The 20,245-nt window shown below is 47.0% G+C and overlaps 1 protein-coding gene across 7 annotated transcripts in view; it reads left to right on the top strand.

Moving 5' to 3' along the window:
* The window catches only part of rbms3 (RNA binding motif, single stranded interacting protein), a 255,253-nt gene that overhangs the window by 198,148 nt on the left and 36,860 nt on the right, over window positions 1-20,245 (top strand). For all 7 annotated transcript variants that reach the window (XM_034600749.1, XM_034600748.1, XM_034600752.1 and 4 more), the window contains one exon: window positions 19,994-20,100. In XM_034600749.1, coding sequence (XP_034456640.1) covers window positions 19,994-20,100 — 107 coding nt within the window. The remainder of the gene's footprint in view (window positions 1-19,993; window positions 20,101-20,245) is intronic.

Here is a 20,245-nt window from a genome sequence, read left to right as displayed (position 1 = left end):
TGTGTGTGTGTGTGTGTGTGTGTGTGTGTGTGTGTGTGTGTGTGTGTGTGTGTGTGTGTGTGTGTGTGTGTGTGTGTGTGTGTGTGTGTGTGTGTGTGTGTGTGCGTTCGTGCGTGTGTGTGCGTGTGTGTGCGTGTGTGCGTGTGTTTCTGTGCATGCAAGATGGGGGTGTCCCTTGTTATAGACGTCCTCTTCCACTCAGGTGTGTCCAGTGGCGATATACACAAACGGATATTGAGTTGTAACCTTTCCTGTCACACACCAGGAAGTAAATATGGACGTCATGCGCCAGGTCATACATTGCGTTCAACTGACCATGGGGAAGTTAATCAGAAAGGAAGTCACCATGTTGGCCATTAGTTTGGAGATAACGCAAGGACACGGGGAGGAGGAACGTATACAGAGCAGAGGATTGTGGAGATGCTAACAGATGGCAGCTAATGGCTTCCATAGACCGTTTCCATACACTTCCTGTTTAAATTTTAATGTAATAACATCGAACCTCCTTGTGATTACATGATTTGTTGAGTTGATATACAGTGTAGGGGGACGATAGCAGATGGCAGCTAATGATACTCAAACAGCTTCCCTGTTCTTACCATTAGGATTGTAACGAGATCATGTCTAATATTCATGTAGTTACACACAGATACAATATATGGTTACATGTATATTAGGTGTTGTATCAATACATTAATCCTTATAGACACGTTTCCACTCTAAAATACAACTCGTGTACAAAAGGAACTTGAAATTAAATCACGTCCGGCAACTTTCTACAGAACCCCCGAACTACAGCGCTCACATATAGATGCGTCCAATCAGCTATCCAGGTCAGGTTTGTTTGGCGAGGCCTGGTTGATATGAGAGGTGTGTAGCAGTCGTCCAACGAGCCAGTCGCTGAGGCCTGCTCCAGCCGCTCTGGTCTGCCCACGTCTGATTGTGATTCAGAGAGAGGGACATGATCGATAGCCCCTGATGGAGCACTACAGCTGTTTAGCTATTCTGTGCAATGCGGCAGCCGCTCTGCCTGACGCTGTTGTCGGATGTGAGTGTGCATACGCCCGCACACGGAGAGGAACTATGCAGGAAAGTGGTTGTAGTGCGTGTATGCCAAAGCAGGCATGTGTGTGTGTGTTTTACGCCACAACACACATACTGTCCATTTAAAGGTGATACACACAAACACAGATAGATGGACACGTTCTCCCATGTAGACGCACCAACCTTATTTTTCCGAGAAACAATCCGCTTTGTCGCCGGACGTGAGAATGAGGAGTTATCCGTGTGTTTCTCGGCGGATGTGGTTTTACTCAATTTACAAAAATAAATGGACTTTATGAATTGTGACTACAGCAATGACCCGTGCTGAAGTGAGCCCAACAGGGACGCATTATGATTTACACGGCAACCCTGAGCAGTAGGAAAGTCAAAGGAAGCACAGATAAAAAGTGATTTAATCCGCCGGCTCCACTGAGCCTCGCTGATTAAAGTCTTGCGTCCCACAATGCATTAAACAGCTTAGAGATGACACCCTATGGTAAATTTAATTCAAACCGGAGACACATTAGCCACTGTTTGGCTTTGGCAGGTGAGCAATCTCATGTGCGTCCCAAATTGTGTGTCTGCAGTGGCACAGAGGAAATTGATGACATTGGACACACTGCATGTGCTTTTCCTCTCACTGCTGTTTGTGCCATTTAGCTTAATTCCATCGTCAGCAGTCGAAGACGAGCAAAACAAACAATGGCTGTGTTCTCAGATGCAGGTGATGCTGAGCATTGCTAAGAATGGCAGCAGCAGACTTTGATGAATCTAACATCCCCACGAACGTCTAACTGTGCAAACAGTGAGTCAGTCCAGACCGAACGTGCAGTAGCACATGCAGCTTCTTCCTTTTCACTTCCGTTGCCACCGCTCCTGTTGCCAATATGGCAGCAGAGCCCAGAGTTGGCTCCAATATTGTCCAATAGATGCTGGATAAATAATGAAAACCACATCAGGAAGCAGCCCCAGTGGCCCTGGGAGATGGAACCAAACGGAAACATGCAATATGTACAAGCTTTCCTGTTTCTTCTTATTTTTATTTTTTTTAGACAGGACTCTGGCATTTCTCTCTCGAAACATTATCTGGTTTTACAATTTCTTTTTCCAACTTGCCGTGACCGTCTCTGTCCTTTGAAACTTTTCAGCTTCAAAGTCTAACTATACTATTTTAGTGTTTCGAAAATTAATTTACTCATGGAGATTAGTGGTGCACTTTTCCATACCCATATGAATGTCATTGCTTTAGAAAAAATCCCCAATCATAGACTTGATTTGCCGTTTCTCTCTCAGAGATCCAGATGACACTGGGGTCTTCTGTAGAATTACTGCAGCTGTCAAGATTATGCTACACAGAGTTAACAGGGGCCACTATTTGGCAACCCCCCCCCCCCCCCCCCCCCCCCCCCCCCCCCCACCCCCACCCCCATTCCCCCTTTTTACCAAACGACTGTGCTGAGCCCCAAGTGCCGGACCCGACAACACATCCCCGTGATTATTTGCAGAGGCCTGTGCCACTGAGGGCGGGGGAGCTGTTGCCGGGGGGTGCTGTTGCAGAAAAAGATCCACTCCCTGTTGGCGTCCTCACCAAGGCAACGGTGCCAAGATAGCAGAGACAGCCCACGGTATTAAAACGTCCCTCGCTGAATTAAGGCGAGTCCCAAATCACTTGGTAAGTCACAAAAAGCCCTTCTGAAACTGTCAGTCATACTTGAGTAATCCATGTTAATTTCTGCAATCCCTCCCACATTCCCCTGGCTAATAACTGGCCTGTCGACAGCACTTTTTCTCTCTCCCCTATGGCGTGTAGATTTAACTCTCAGCCAAGTAGGTTGGTGGCGTGGCTGTCAGCGCGTGTCTCAGACATGGCTGCCTCGCCGTTTGTTTCCCATGATGCATCTGTGTGTCGCCTATGGCTGCTGATCTGTGAATTGTTTATATCTAATGTTTTCCTTTCCTGTCAGAAACAAAAGGTCAAATCCGTCACGTATTGATAATTAATTTACGTCCGTTGTCACCGGGTGTGAACGAGATATATTTCTGTCTCTGCTCCTGATCCTCACTGACATCCAGACAGCTTCTCAATATGCTCTGCCCCGGATAATAATTACCCCCCCCCCCCCCCCTCTTTTCAAATGCACTCCTCAGGATATTGCATCATAATGAAATCTGTCCGCTTAGCGTGAACCATTCTCTCTCATACCCCCCCGCCCCACCCCTGACTTCACCTGACTTCCATTAGAGGCAGGACACACAGGAAGTTATTATTGGCAACCCCAGTAAATCAGACAGCTTCCTGAAAAAGGATCAATTTCCCCCCCGTTGCACTCTCTCATTATAACCTTATCTCGCCCACAGACAATAATCTGGATTTGTCACGCTTTGTTTGTTTTGCCACTGAACTGTATCAGTCACGAGCGACGCCCAACAGTCAGAGAGGAGGAGGAGGAGGAGGAGGAGAGAGGAGCCGCTCCGAGTGGATCCGTCACCAGAACATAAAGTATTCACCTGCTGCAGTCCCCTTCCACAGAAAATAATATAAGCCCTTTGATTGGCTTCAAAGTTTGTTTAGGCAGAGGAGAGGCGCGCCGGCTCCTGGAGGGGTTTAGGCAGAAATGATTGACTTTGCTCTCCACTCAACCACATCTAATGTGGAGAGAGACAGAATACGGGGAGACAAGAGATACATTACGGGGGCAGGGTAATGGAGAGAGATATAGCGGGAGTGTGATAGAAAGACGTAGATTAGAAGCCGAGAAAAATATGACAAGAATAAGAGAGGGAGATAAAGGAGAACAGATGGGAAAGGGGGGGGGGGTGATGGGTGGCGCAGGGAAGCAGAAGCGAGTGAAAGTTGGACCAACCTGAGCGGCTGGAAGGTTAAATTTGAGTAAAGTTTCGGTTGCTGCATCTGCAACAGACCAGATGAGAGAATGATATTGACCGTGTGACCGCGTCCTGAGCTTGACCCCGGCGACCCCGGGCCAGCTGTCCACCATGTTTATCCCCTCCTATCTTCCTCCCTCTCACCCCCCCGCCCATAGCTCTCCTTGCCACTTTTTGTTGCCCTTGCTTTTATACTCTCTCTCTCTCTCTCATCCGTCCCTCCCTCTCTTATCGTCCCTGCCGCCGCTGTCTTTCATCTACACCACACGTCCTCTCTGCACATCACACACACACGTACGTTCCTGCTCATTTCTCCCAAATGCTCATCTTTGTTACTGGATGCAGCTGAGTGCACACAGTATTAGTGCGAGCAAAATAAACACCTGAGGCTGCTTTTACTTAATATCTCCGCTCTCCTCTTTTGTTTGACATGCGTTCAGCCTGCTCTCTTTTATGCCGTGCGTTCACTCCATGAAGACGGCTGAGAGAAGTTTTTCTTTCTCTTAGTTTTAAATTTATTGTCAAAGTGGAAATGTTTGGAACAGAAATCTAATCCGGGCTTTGTAGCAAGAAACACTCTTGGATGTAAAATACTCTGAGTTATTAAGAATATGTTCTTTCACATTTTGCCTTCCAGAAAAAAGATCTGTTTTAGATTGCGCTGACTTTGTCACCATCACAGATCTCTGGCGTTATGGATCTTTACTTTAGTCTTGTTAAAGGAAAGGAAAGGAATCTATTAATCAATAATCTATTATCACTTAAGTCATATTATTTCTGGTTTCTGCTAATTGTCCTGGAGCACTGCATCTACCATTTGGCCCTGCCCAGTGAGAAAGTGAATAACTAGCCGAATGCCTTTTTTTAGTTTTTTACGATACTTATTATGAACTTTATACTGAAAAGCTCAGGAACTAATTAATCTAATTAGTCATTAATCTGACTGCAGATGTCACAATCATGAGCAAAAACAACTTGTATGTTTTCCTTCCCGCCCTCCACCTCGGCTCTCCACCACCTCAGGAATCAAGTCTTGTGATGTGCACGTTATCTTCGTGTATCCCAAGATTCCAGGTTGTAGCCATTAGTCAACCTAATCTAACGTAGCACTGGAGGCGATGCGTTTCTTTCGCACAGATTAATATTCAGCCTCTCGCCAGATACAGTGGGTCACTGAGCTTATACCCTCTCGGCCAGCCTCCCCGTCCTCCAGAATGAAGATTAAGCTCGCTGAGGAAGGATAATCATGCTCCAAGGTCTCTGTGGTATGCAAGCGATTCAGCCGGCCTGCTTTTTTTTTTGGTTCCCAGGTCAATCCCTCTCTATATTGGGTTAGAGTGTCACAACACATGAGTCTGATAAATGACAGCTATCTGCTTTTTTCCCACACTGTTGTTTTTAGCGCGCTTCGAAGGAATGCATTTGAAGGTGAACGAAAATAGTGAGGTGTGTTGTCGAGGTCATCCCACTGACCAGAATTGACCTCAAGACCGATTGTGTTCTGTGTGTGCCTGCGTCAGGGAAGCGAGGTAAAAAAGAAAAGGCGAGAAGAACAAGCATCAGTTACAGCCGAGCACGTCACTGTCGCCATCCCAGGACACAGAGGGCAGTGAGATAAATGTGGCTGCTCCCCCCCCAAAATAGAGCATGCGCCTCCATTAGAACAGGACGCGGGCTGTGTGGGAACAAGCAGAGGTCACCGTGGTCAGCAGAGTTATTTCTGTCGCGCCACTGGACCTCCAGGAGTGGACGCCCATTCATTCATCTGACCGGCTGCCAGCAGGGGAGGACACACACACACAGAGAGATACAAAAAGAAAAGTGCACACACACCTACACACTCAACCAGCAGCAGTGGGACGTGTTCAATTTGGTGAAACTTGCCGTGATAAGGTTGCCACCGAGGATTACGTGCATCTTTTACTTTACACGAGTGTATTTCTATGGGAGCTGCTGCAGGTTTGGGGTGAAGGACGGTGGAAAAACACCTGGTTTTTCAGTGACCTCATGTCTGAGACACTTTCCTTGGCGAGCTGAACGGCACATCAGGGCTATTGGATCGCACTTGCACGTTGTATCTGCTGCTTTTCCTCAGCTTTAGCTCTACAGGCCTCTCGCAGAACTTTCTGCCATAACGAAAAAACACAGAGAGAAAACAACAGCAACACGCCAACGAAATCATTTCTCGCAGTCTGCTTTTCCTCCCTTTGTTCTTCAAACCTCTCTCGCTCTGTTCCTCCGTCTTCCTCCCATACATCCACACACACACACGCCCACACACACACACACACATCAATAGTCCATTAGGAGTGTGTTGCTTTCATTACCTCAAGCTTGGCCCTAAGACAGCCTTCAGAGTGGAGTACAGCAGAGACGTGCCAGCCGCGGTTTCAGTATATATAGAGAGAAGTCTGGTAATTGCCAGCTCTCTGTTCTCTCTATCCTGTGCGTCAGGTGGAAAGTATGAATTCGAGGTATCAGGGGACCACCCCTGTTGTGCTGCACCAAATCTCTCTGCAGCTGTTTGTCCCCCCACCAGGCACCAAGTAATAAGGGGAAAAACGCGGAGCTTAAAGGCCTCAGAGAGTCCAACAACTGCCACTCTAACAATACACACCACCATGGGAATAACACAAAATATTAGACAGCCTGCTCCAGCAGCAGAGAGGCACCTGAGGATATACTCTTCCTAAAAAAAAATCCTACTTTTCCCGTCTTGCTTGCTTCACAGTAGAAAGTGCTCTAAGTGTTACTGGAGTGCAGCTTTCACCTTGAACAGGAGTATTTGGTTTATTTTGTGTCACCTGTTAAGATGGAACAATAATGGGTCAGGCAATGAAATGATTCTTAAACAGTGTAACATGACTGACACATAGTGAACTTACACATGTTGTCCAGTCCCTGTATGACAGGTAATCAGAATCAAACATGTTGCTTTCTTGAATGTCTGTCAGACACAAAAAGTAATCCTGTATATACACATGTCTTGTATGTAAATATAACTTATATACGAAATAAACAAACGTAAAATAAGATATAATATAAACCACAACTCATTAGAGCACATACCTTAGCCAAGGCCCAACTGCCCCCTTATGAAACCACATATGAATCCACTATCACTCCCCTAAATATGTCTGATGATATGGCATCGAGAATAATTAATTATTCCTTGGGAAATTGATAAAGAAATGTCAAAAATCATGCAATATTAAAGAAAGTTAAAATCATATTCTGAATCTGTTCTTTCAAGTTTCATCCTTCTACTGAATTCCGTGTAATCCCCGGACAAGGGTGAAAACATAACCTCGTTGGACGAGGTGAAAATAATAGAAAATAATTTCTACTCCTCACACTGACTCACTCAGGTCATTGTATGTATTTGTGTTACACCGCAAAAAGGTGCTGCCTCCAGGCGAAATAAAAAAAGATGACAGCCTCGCTACCGTGTAGAATTTATAACGGTGTATTTCAGTGTTTGTCATTTGCCCGTAGCATTTGTAAAGGTGTTGTCTTAATGGCCTGTTTGCTGCAGGAGTCTTCCAGATAGCGGCGATGTCGTTATGATAGCGCTACCTCCAGGTTTTCCCATTCACCGGGCGCTGTCTTACACATAGACACACAGATTTATGAATTACCTTGAGCCAGTCATATCTCTCTGTTAGCCCGAGACGTAATCTTGCCACAGATGCATCCAGATCAATTTCTCAGGATGTCTTATTTGTGGAGTTGAGCAGCGGGCTCGGCGCAGCGGGGGGGGGGGGGGGGGGGGTGTCAGGGGGATGCAGTCGGGGTGTATCCAATTTCAGGCTGCAAAGCAAATGGCCTTGGAGATCAAGGATTATACAGCAGATTTCTAAGTCGGGCTGCTATTGATTCGCCGTGCCCCCGGTGCTCTCCAGGTTGTACCTTGTCCGTGTAAGCTTTTAAATGTTTCTGCCTTTAACGCAGGAACCACCTCCACCACCTCCTCCTCTTCATCAGCATCAACCCTGATCTATACATTTTGGCCTTTTGTGTCCGTCGATACCTCTGGATACACCAGTCATTCAGTGGGTTTATTTCATTTCGGATCATTTTCGAGTCTCAGGGTTTGAGCTGGTTTTATTGGATGTGTTATTAGCTTCTCTTAACACTCCCGAAGAGGGAAAAATACTGCGAGCATTTTTAATAACGCTGTTTCAGAGATTTTGACAGCTCATTGTAATGCAGAGTGTGGCAGACAAAGAGCTGGGGAAGCTGGAGCTCACATACTCTGCACAGTGTGATACATACATCAGAAGGACAATACCTTTATACTGTACAGTTTTTAGAATAATATGACTGCGTGTCAGATATTTCCTCTTTTGTTGCTTTTCTGGCCGGTTCTCATCTCAGTAAATTTGCTTTATGGGAGCCCGTCATCCTTACAGCTGGTGCAGATAAATGTCCGACCACCCAGATGCTGAATTTTGCAACCCAAACTTTACGTTTGAAATTCTGATAATTTATTCTTGTGTGCTGAAAAGACATACATCACAAGTTTCTATTTTTTTTTTTTTTCATTAGTTCTAATGCAGTTTGATGTGCTGTCCCATACTGAGCCACACTCTTGGCGCCCCTCTGCGACGGCACAGTCTCCATCTCTTTCACCAGTCTGAGGCACAGAAATGAAAGTTTGTTGTCCTGCCATTTAGCCATCTGTTCCACAACTTCCGCTTCTCTCCGCTGATTTCTTTCTCTCCATCACACGCTCTCTTTCTCTCTCTCTCTCTCTCTCTCTCTCTTTTTCGTTCACACACGCATACACACACACGGTGAACACCCTGCAGCCAGATCTTAGATTTGGTAATTGCTTTTGGTTCGCTGAAAGAAAACTGGTTCAAAGTCTGGTTATCCAACTATACCCCCAAAGCACACACACATGGATGCACACACAGACACACACACATACACACACAATGGCGAGGCGGGCAAAGAGGGGTTGAGATGGGTGGATGGGTGCAGGGATCTGGTTAACTCATCAAATCGGCCCATTATGGGATAAAATCAACAGTGGAGTGTGTTAGATGTGCGCTGGCGATGGGAGAGCGTGTCCAAATCCCCTCAGTTCGCACAGCCATTACAAACAAGAGTGGATTAGCCAGCAGCCCCCTGCCGGGACAGTGAATGGATGAGGATGGGAGAGAAGAGGGAGGCCACTTCTCTTCAGCATTGTCTAAATAACAGGCTGGGGAATTCAATAAGTACCGGCCTCATCAGACCTCATCAGCTCCCCCAATTAAGCAGCACATCATGGCGGCTGGCGGGCTGGTTGCCGCCGGTGACAGATGAGAGCCAGCGTGGCGATGTGCTTGCCTCTGCAGCGCTGCCTCACATTCCTGGCATCGTGTAAGTGAATGAATCGGTGTGTCTGCGCCCGTGTGTGTGTGTGTGTGTGTAGGACAGATGGGTTGTTTTAGAGGTGAATCCAGATGTGTATCATCAGTTTCTAGCATTTTGTTTTGTTTCTAGCTGCTAATTTACCGTCCACGCCGACGCTCAGGCCCTCGGACACTTCCTCCGACCTTGATGCTGCAGTGACGAGTCCTGGAGACCAACCTGAGCTCAAACTTAGAAGTAGTTACCTTCAGCACATGGCCGCTTGTGAATCCCAGCGATATTGATGTTGTCTGTCGATACCTCTCCCCTCCCACATTACCTCCCTGTGTTTCCCCAAGGGTCAGGACATGTGGAGAAAAAACACGGCTCTCCCACATCGATTGGGACCCATTAACGCAGACCGAGAAAAACAAAGCCTTTCATCACGTCTGAGATGTTTAGGCAAGGACTTACTCAAAGTTGTTCTCCACGGGTCGACCTCTCTCTCCGGTTATCGCTCTGATATTGTTCTCTCAAGGGGACGTAGTTACTGAAACTAGTTTAAAGCTGAAGAGTTTGCTAAGTGGTATTTTTCATGCTAACAAGCGACCATCTTTAGTTTTTTGGGGCTTTTCTCTTTGAAACAGAGGGAAGATTGAGAGGAAAACAATAAGATACTGATACGGGAGGGAAGTGGCGTCCGATTGTGGCCAGGACTCTAAAATCTCTAATCGCCATTTAAATAATTATTTTTATGATGTTTCTTCCTTAGCATAATGCTCTCTGCTGGTGATTTAATATTAATGTTACGTCCCAGAATAAAAAGACACATACATGGCGCCAACCTTGGACGGACTTCTTTCTGAGAATTAATTATTCATGTAATTACCAGCCTGACCTTCACATCCAAATCAAAAACAATTTCATAAATGTCAGTATTGTTGAACAATACACTGTAATATCTACTTAATTACGCCAGCAGACTCTGCAGCTTCCTTAGAAAACAGTTGATGTATTCAGTGAGCTTTGTTGTCAGCAACTTTTTTTCTTTCTTTTTTTGAAAGACAGAGGAAAATTAGTGTCAACGCTGCTGGAGAACAAAGAGAATACCTAAGAAATGAATGAATTATGAGCCGGAGCGTCTGATGCACCGTTCCTCTCTGAAGGATCTGTCTGACAAAGCACAGATGAAGGGGTTAGCGTCTAAATTTGGACCTAAATCTACCTTCTTTTATTTGTCTTGTGAAGCTAAGGCCACTAATCTGAAATCTTCCAGATATTTCACAGCCTCGTCTGTACCTTCTCATGTGTTTCAGTGTTTATGAGATTACCAGAGGAATCATAGAGATTGAATAAAGGTGAGAGGGGAGATGCCTGACAAAGGTTGTCCTTTTAAAACAAAGCAACACAGAGAGAATACAAATGTGGACCACTTCAGGAAATGATGGGGCACTTCTGGCCTTATTGTGGCCTGGACATGCAGTGTTCTAGGCAACATGTAATCTTGATATGAACCTTAAGGGGCCCATGTGGTAGCACAAAACAAATTCAGGCCACCTTTTGCACCTTTGGTTGATATGAGGCATTCATGAGGCTTCCTCGTGGCCCAGATCTGGCAAAACAGGAGTTGGACGTCCAGGTGCCATCAATCTACCAGATATGTGGAATGATGATAGTGTGGCAGTGTGACAGTGTGGGGCCAAATCTGGGCCAAAGCAGATTTGCTTTGTGGGAGTTCATACTTGTCTGTCAGGTGTAAGATTCACTTTAAATTTTATTTAAGAGCAAGCGTCACTAACTGCTTCATGAAATTAGCAACTCCTACCTCTTTCCTGAAGGCAAATGTGAGACAAGCAGCAACCCACAGCATCTGTTTGTAATTACTGCATATCACTGAAATGAAACACGATCAAGTAATCTGCTGAAAGTAATACGTTTAACATATCGTGCCCCAAAAATTACACTTGGATCATTTGGGTTCGTAGCAATGAACCAATGAGAGGAAAGTAGCGCAGACCTTCCTGTGCTGTGTTTGGCCATGTATATGCTGAGTGTGTTTTAGTGACAGTGTGTGTGTGTGTGTGTGTGTGTGTGTGCGTGTGCGTGCGTGCGTGCGTGCGTGTGCGTGTGCGTGCGTGTGTATTCTTGAAAGTGACAGTGAAAGAGCAAAGAGAGCTGCACCTGCAGCTTCTATCAACCGGTGGAAAGCTCCTTTCAGCACAGCTTTAATTACAGTCTCTGCAGCTCTGCTCGGCTCAGACAGGCTGCTCTCCACGCAGCCAACAGAATCCTCTCACACATAGCTGCCTTCCTCTGCCACGGAGTCGCCTGATCCCTAATCAGCCACGGTGCCACTCTCCATCGATCCCCAATCAGTTACAGTAAAGGGGACTCTATGGAACCCCCCCCCCTTCTCGTACGCCCCCCTCCGCCCCTTCCTCCCTTATTAGTCAGGTGCCCCGCTTTCATTGATCATAAATCAACGTCACTGGCGGCATTGATCGTCGAGCACCCCCAGTGACATTATCGACCCGGCCGGTCCCTCAGCTGTAGGCGTGCCCTCAGCCCTCGGCCCACATTGCAGCCTGGCCGTGGCATATTGATCCCCCTCAGATACAGTATTGAGGGCTCTTTATTGATAATTCATTTATTGTGCTGTAATTTCATTTTCTTTTCTGTCCATACCGTTGTTACTGGAAGCCCCTGCGGTGGAAACCTAGTTAACAGACCCACAGCCTTTTTGTGCGCTTCACTCCGCCGCTCGGACCGATACAGCTTTCTTGTATTTGTGCTTCTCTTTCAAATGTCACTGTCAATTTCCAGGCAACAGGAGCCTAAAGGTTAGATAACCCTTTCTTAGAACAAGAAAATCATGTGTTTGAATTGTTGGGCCATCTGGGTAAGATACCATTCAATGAGGCACCTAACGTCCACTGGTTCTTTTGGGTATCAGCAGACAAACATTGGAGGACTATTTGCAAGGGGCAGAGTGTGAATTTGTGTAACTACGATATATATAAAGAGTGTAGTGCTGAGAAAAGCCAAATAAGATCAGTATCTCCATGATAAACAAACCTGAATAACTTTGCTGTAACATAACATTGTGTGGAATCTGTAGAAAAGACTCGTTTATGCTGCCCGTGCCTACGAAAAGAGATACATCAGTTTAACACTATGTAACAGCCCACATACTTCCATGCATCCTTTACGTTGGCACTGTTTTCAAGCAATTCATCCACTAGAAAGACATCGTAGAGTTTAGCTTCTCACAACAACAAACATGGTGGAGCAGTTTGCGATAGTTTAGAAATACGGACAAAATAACCACAGAGCACGGACAGAAGGCTCCATCCTTTTCCCGTATATGAATCTAACTCTGACCTCAACTTTAAGGGAACTAAGAGGTTAGAATATGTTTTCAAGTTTGAAGCATTCCCAATAAACTGAAAATTCACATTCATAGAACGTGGCCCAGATTGAAATGCTCAGATGTCCCCACAGAGCTCAGAAACCCCCATTCATCCCGATTCTGCTCCGGTGTCATAGCGAGTTATATTTGCTGCAGGTCTGGTGGACGGGCAGCACTGTTGAATTACAAAGCGCCCATCTGTATGATTCATCTCTATAGATGGGAGGTTTCACGGGTCACTGGAGGCGTTGGCAGTGTTATAATACTCTGCTAACAGGGACAGAGCTAGCTTCACTGTCTGCCCACACAGGCATGACACAGACAGTGGCAGCACAAGTCAACCCCCACAGGCGAAGCACGGCAGCAGCTGCTCTTAAGTCCCTCTGCCACGGACATGTTTTTTATGCCGTAAAAAAAAAAAAAAGAGCTCCACGGGCCAGAACCAGTTTATTCCATTCTTAGATTATTTAATACTTTATGCATTATTTCTCTTACTGTCTAATGCCTTTCTTCCTTTAAACACAAATTCAGTCTGTGATCTTAAATTTACCAGCGCATCAAAGCGTTTAGGCCAAGAAGATTCTCAATCCCCTGCAGGCCGTAAAATATATATATATATGCTGTTAATAGTATGTACGTTTTATTCCTCTTCTTGCCTAATCTCCTCATCGGTGAAGAAGTCATGAAGCATTTTGGATGATTGTTCTTACATCTTCAAGACCAAACTGGTCCAGTTGGCTCACGGCTCGTAGCTTCCAATCCGTGACGTACTCGCTCGCCTGATTCACATTGTGGTGTTTTCTTAGCTGGGATCTTATTTCGAATCCACTCCAAACGTGGTGTTTTTCAGTCTCGTACTGTGCCGTACTTACAGTTTTTGTGCCGACCACAATGCGGACACTTGTGCTGTAATTGCCACCCTGGCCAGCTGTGTAAAGTGGCTGCCGATACTGCAGCGGCAAAGATGTTGGCAGTGACGAGCTGCATGTGTGGCTTCGACATTAGAAACATCTGCCACCGCCACTTTAAAATCACGACTCACTGCGGGAACCAGCGACGCTCCGCAACGCCATTCGGAATGAATGCGGCGAGGACTGTCTGCTTGCATAAATGTTATTATAATGTATGGATGCAGGACTGCGAGCCGCTCATTAGAGCTGGCACTCGCACACATACACTGGCTATTTGTTTGCTCACCATGGCAACCTTAGCATTGGGAATGGCAAGTGGATTTAGCTGATTAAGCTAAAATGAAGTTTTTCATTTAACCGGTACCTCGGAGCTCGTCTCGCAGGAGATGGCGAACAGCTGGAAACCCGCCGCCTGTTTGGCGCTGCACTTGCTGCGCTCACATTTTACTGTAAGAGCAGATTAATTCGGAGCCAACACTCGAAGGCACAATCATATTCACCCATATTTCCAGCTGCTACTGTAATTACAAGTCTTTATTTTGTTAAGTGTTCTTCACCTTTTTCGGGAAGATCAGGTCACATTGATGTCTGCATGTTCCCAGACTACCGCTTCGATTTAAACGTGTTCCCGTGCCCATAAGATGCCAGTCAGCTGCAGTTGTCTGCTGCAGTGTGGACTCACTGTGAGTCAGACACATGGAGCTCATCTCATCCCTCAGCTTTTCTTTATATGTCTGAAGAAAGAAAGAAAGAAAGAACATGTCTGAGAGAGATGAAATCGGATCGAGAGAGTGAGGGATGGAGGGATGATGGGCAGAATGAAGGAAAGAAAGAGAAATGGAGGATCGAGGTAGACAGACAGAAGACAACCATGGCAGAGAGATGGAATCCGATAGATATATAGAAAGGAAGAAAGAAAGAAAGTGGATTAAAGTGGGCAGGAGATGACATGACAGAGAGATGGAATCGGAGAGAGAGAGCGAGGGATGGACAGATGGATGGACAGACAGGCGGTCAGAAGGAAGGATAGAGAAACGGAGGATCGAGATAGGCAGACGGGAGGTAAAATGACAGAAAGAGATTAAATCGGAAAGAAAGATAGAAAGAAAAAATGGAGGCTCGAGATAGGCAGACGGGAGAAAGAATGACAGAGAGAGATGAAATCGGAAAAGAGGGAAAGAAAGAAAAATGGAGGATCGAGATAGGCAGACGGGAGATAACCATGACGGAGAGAGATGAAATCGGATGGAGAGAGTGAGAGATGGATTAGCATGTCAGAGACTCCCTACATAACATTAGTCTTGTTAAGTGCGCAATAGCTCATCGATCAGGCTTCTACCGCCGGCATCCAGCGCTCATCCCCGCACTTCCCTTCCTGTAATCCATAATATCATCTCAGGCCTGCGTGCGGCAGGAGCCCTCTATGGGAGAATCTGAGCAAGGGCTGATCAATAGCCAGAGAGCATGTGTAACGGATGCAGTGCGTTGTTGACATTCTTCTCCCTACACTCGTCTCTCCAGCTCATCCATACAGTATGGATCAGACAGGGGGGTGGGGGGGGGACTGGCTTGCCACTCCTTCCCTCGGTGAATCTCTCTCTCTGCCCCTCGGTCCCCCTTCTGTCACTGTCTCCTCGTGTCTCTCTACGACACTGTATCTGTCTTTCCCATCTATCTCCCCCCCCCTCCTCTTTGTCTCGCTCTCTCGCCGAGCTCTCCTCGCAGCGCCCGCTCCATTTATCAGGCCGTGTCATTGAGCCATGTGTGCCGTCCCTGTCAGCAAAACGGCTGGCAGACTGTCTTCATTTCCATGCTGAAGGATGCAAGGCCAGCGTGGCAGTTGTGAGAGCTATCGACTGGGATCCGTCAAAGCCGCTCCCTGTAGGGAAGCTGCCGCCGCCTCCCTTCCTGGTTGGGCGGCCATTCTGAGCTTGTCTGTTTGACTCTGAAAATGGCTACGTGTATACACGGCTGCAGTTTTTGTCGATGCCTCTTCTCATTTGTCTTGCCCCACCTGTCTTGTGTTTTTCGAGCAACTATCTCTTCCTCTATTTCCAGAACACTGTCCCTTGTGCTCTGTTGCTTTTCCTGTATCTGTCTTGTGTCTTTCCACGTCTCTCACTCTCTCCCTCCCACTCCCTTTCACTCTCTTTCCCATAAGACGCAGCCTCCTCGCTTTGGGCAGACAGGTCAAGCCGGCTGATGGGAATCAGACAGTTGTTGATCCAATTAGAGATCCCCTCGAGCAGCATGAGAGTGCAGCAGCGTTCCAATAAAATACTGTCCGCTTTCTTCCTCTTCCTCAACCTTTCCAAATATGTCCTTGCAGTAAAACACTGAGCCGTCCAACTAACTTTTCTTTAGACGCTTAGCTCATGGAACCTCAAGCCCAAGAATCCGCTGGAACCTTTGACCAAAAGTTGTCATTGGGAAGTGGAAAGCTTCCTTTCACTCAAGCTTTCTCAGAGTGACATATTTCGGCAGAAGTGGCTGAACAGTTCCCTTTGTTCGCCCTCGAGAGCTTTGCACACTCTCGGAGCAAAGCGAGGGCGTCCCAGTTTGACTCCGAGCCTGTGAGAGGCCTCTTTTGTAACTGTCTTGATGGTGAAAAGCCGCCTGTTTCCCTGAGCAAAACCTTTTACCCAGCCCTGCTACAGCCTAGGGGGTATTCCTGCATGATTTCGCCATTCACGCCAAACAGATGCACGGTCCAATTCTGAGCAGCAGATGACTGTATGACGCTCTGACATTGATGCATTACAATACACGCGCTTATTTGCATTCATGGATCAAGACGCCATTCAGCTGGCCCCTGCGAGACCATCCGGAGCACGTAAGCTCTCTTTGTCCACAGATAGCGGGAAGAAAAGGAACGGCGAGATCTGGTGTTCTCGCTGCGCTGGCTTTCATTCCGCAGACAAAGCGCTGATTTCCCCCAGATGCCGGCCCATAGGAAACAACAGTAATAGCAATAATTACTTATGCATGGAGCGCTAATAAGCGAAACTTGCAACAAGCTTCAATTTAAACGGCTGTTGTAATTGCAGTGTCTTGCACTGAAGTACATCTGCGTGCACTTATTGGTTCATTTTACTGGGTGGTAAAGTGTCTATTGATGAACAGAGAGCCATGACTGTCTCTTCCAGCCAAATGCACAGAGTGGAGTATGACTGAGATGTGATGAAACGAGGCTCGCAGACGTCTTACTCTCACTAAACCGCCTCAGAGTGCCTCGCTCGCCGTCATGTGTGGGGTTGGTCCTGTGTGCACTTGATCACGTGCATGTGGTCACCCTGCCTTAATGTGTTTACCAGTTCCTACGGCAACCCGCATTAAAAACCAGTTACGAGTCCCCATGGAGCACCTTGTTATTGGCAGTTGTTGACCCCTGATCCAAAACACTTCACTTCTTTTTCCTATAATTTAGGATCATCAAAGGGCAGCTACTTCATAACTTTTTTCCAAACGACACATCAGACACTACAACCGGAGGAAACGTGTTTCACTTGGAGACCGTGACCTGAAGACGCAGCATCAGCAGCCCAGTGTGTACGGCCAGTGGCCGAGTTTATTCTGGGCTGTGTCAGTGATGACGGTGTGCGGTGAGAGGTCTAAGAAGAGTTTTTAAGCTGGCAGCGATTCCTATTGTGTGTGTATGTGTCCGTGGGTTTGTGTGTGTGTATTCAAGGGTTATGCCAGAGGAACTTTCAGGGCAGAAGGAGTGTGTGTGTGTGTGTGTGTGTGTGTGTGTGTGTGTGTGTGTGTGTGTGTGTGTGTGTGTGTGTGTGTGTGTGTGTGTGTGTGTGTGTGTGTGTGTGTGTGTGTGTGTGTGTGTGTGTGTGTGTCAGGGCTACAGAGGGGTGAGTGTGTTCACAGGGCGGGTGGGGTGGTGTGAGGCTGTTGATCTTGGGCTGAAGTTTTAAACAAATTGGCTCGCTGGTGGTGGGAACTGGGCATGAAGTCAGTGGGGGAACGTCAGCGTACTCTCGTGTCAGATTCTCTAAATTTCTCCGATGGCTAATTATCTCAGAGGAGAAGTTTGGGAGTGGTTCTGTTGCTTTTCCTCCGCAGCATCTCTCTCTCACTCTCCCTACCAGGCTACATTCTCCTTGGCTGACTCTGAAAAGTTTGGTCTCGTTGGATCCCCTCAAGCCACAGAAACACACTCACACTCAGAAAAGTTGAATGTCTTTGGTATGGCGTTTATTTGGTCTCGGAATTCATGCACAGGACATTATCCTTATGAAGAAAGTGGTCGGGAGCATTTCTGCTCTGCCTGCACAACTGCGAGCACGGGGCTGAGACGAGGGTGAACTCGCATTTGAAACTGCACGGTGACACATTTGACAGTCATGCGCTCGTCAACTTGAATTTTGGTCCTTTTGAGGCGGGGACAGCGGCTGATGCTGCCCTCACTTAGAACACTCCAGTGCCCAGCCCATCTCTGACCTTCTCGCGGTCAACCGTGGGGCAGCGTGGAGCAGCAAGTTCACGCCCATCTCCTCAGCTGTGCACGCAGAAATCACTGTTTTCACTCGTATTGTATGTGTGGGCGTGAAGAAGTTTGAGACTAAAATAGTTTGGCCCCATAGTCACATTAACGATCACACAGCCATCTTCCTATTTGCATTCTTAAGACACCCTCTCGAACTTCCAAATAATTCTTCCCTTAATGTGACAGTATCAGTGACATGTCAGTGAAATGAATGGAAGTTAATATACAAATCATCGTGTTTGCTCATTAACACCCGAATCATTTCCTTCAACCGGAAACCTCCCCCGTCGTAAATTCACCCTGACACGGTTTTATTGCTGTCACCGCCTCGTCAATCCTGACAGCGCCTCATTCTCCGCCGTCTTGTGACGCTGCACCATTATTGGCCTAAGGTGCGTCTTAACATCTGCGAGAGAAGATTAAACCATCAGCAATTTTCTCAGTGGGTGTCATCTCTAGCGAGGCGTGACGAAAGGTCCCATTGCTCGCCCCCCCCCCCCCCCATCATCGGCCCGTGTCGTCACAGAGCGGCCGTGTCACGAGCTGCCAGGCCCGTAATGCGAATGCGTTGACAGCAGAGCCGTCAGCTCCCTTCTAAGCCACCAGGTGCAGGGCAGCAGAGGTTCGGTGTTTGGACAAGCTCGTGTGTGTGTGTGTGTGTGTGTGTACTGTACTATAGAGCTGAACTGTACAGCCCTCCCAGGGAACGAGTGTTTGATCCCGCGGTAGATTCTCACTCTGTTCTCCCCTTGTTTCGCTCTCTCTTCCACTCAGCCATATCTCTTTCACTCTTCTTCTCCCTGTTTTTGTTCCTTGTCTGTACTCATGTGTTTATCCAACTGTCTCCCTTCCGCTCACTCATCTCCGCAGTCTGCCCCCAAAGAGATTCCAATCTCGCCATCGCAGACTGAAAAGGGACACACACACACACACACACACACACACACACACACACACACACACACACACACACACACACACACACACACACACACACACACACACACACACACACACACACACACACACCGGCCAAAACAGCCACCTGTTTCTCATGAGAAAAGCTCATGAAGACCCTTTTTTTTTTTTCATTGAACCTGTCTTTCTACAGATTTCTCTCTCTTCCCATGGTGCCTATTTTTATTCCTCTCACCTGCAGCTCAAGTGTGAGAACGTGCCCTTTCAGAACTTATCTGTGGGTCGTCGCAACATTTTCATCAACCTTTTATTGGCAATTATTCACACAAAAGCATGTTGATATGGAGACAGTCGCCGCATAGACGGTCCCTCTTTCTCTGTTTTTTTTGCAGTTGAACTTAGAACAGCTCTGTCATTTCATGTTTGGTTTTCACTTGCCAGCTCTGAAGTGCGGCTATTTTTGTCAATCCTCTGTTTCTTGTCTTAGTGTGGTAGAGCGCCCCTAGTGTTCGCAGTCCAGCGAGACGCTTGCACCGATAGTTGCGAGGTGGAAAAAGGCATAAAATTTCAAATAAAGGCAAAGATGTCTGTTAAATTAAAACAGGGATTATGCGTCAGGAACAGGAACGCCTTATAGAAACAAGCTCTGGCTGACAGAGCGGTCCTACATTACCATCTCAGAGGTATTTACAAGAGCGATTACTGTGATTATTATTTCAACAATACCCTGCGATGCTCTTTCATGGGCTGCCAGCCGGAGCAGGGGTACGGAGGGCCTGCCAACATCGTTGGTCTGGGAATCTGACTAAGAGCTTCATTGGAGGCCGGGGAGGAGGGAGTGAGGGAGGGAAGAGGGAGGGAAAGGGGTGAGATGGTAGAAGAAGAGAAATGCGACACTGTTCAAAGGGTCTTCTGTCCTTCTGAGGGGTGGGGGGGAGGTCACATACAGTCCTTCTCACATGATTTTGTCCTCTTTCCCCCTCTCCGCAGCTCCCATAGAGCCTTTGCTGTGCAAATTTGCAGACGGAGGGCAGAAGAAACGCCAGAGCCAGAGCAAGTACCCTCAGAACGGGAGGCCGTGGCACAGGGATGGCGAGGTAAGACGTTACATCAGATTTAAAATAAACTGATTTCCTCCCCTACAACTTATGCAAATATCATCTCACACAAGATGTATGTTTTAATATTCTGCATGGGATACAAATCTTTTTCTTCAGCGAAAGATGCGTTGAACATCCAGCT

The sequence above is a fragment of the Hippoglossus hippoglossus genome, chromosome 11, assembly GCF_009819705.1.
Source record: "Hippoglossus hippoglossus isolate fHipHip1 chromosome 11, fHipHip1.pri, whole genome shotgun sequence".
NCBI lineage: Eukaryota > Metazoa > Chordata > Actinopteri > Pleuronectiformes > Pleuronectidae > Hippoglossus > Hippoglossus hippoglossus.
Note: the sequence above shows the minus strand (reverse complement) of the source record. Positions and strands in the feature narration are given on the sequence as shown.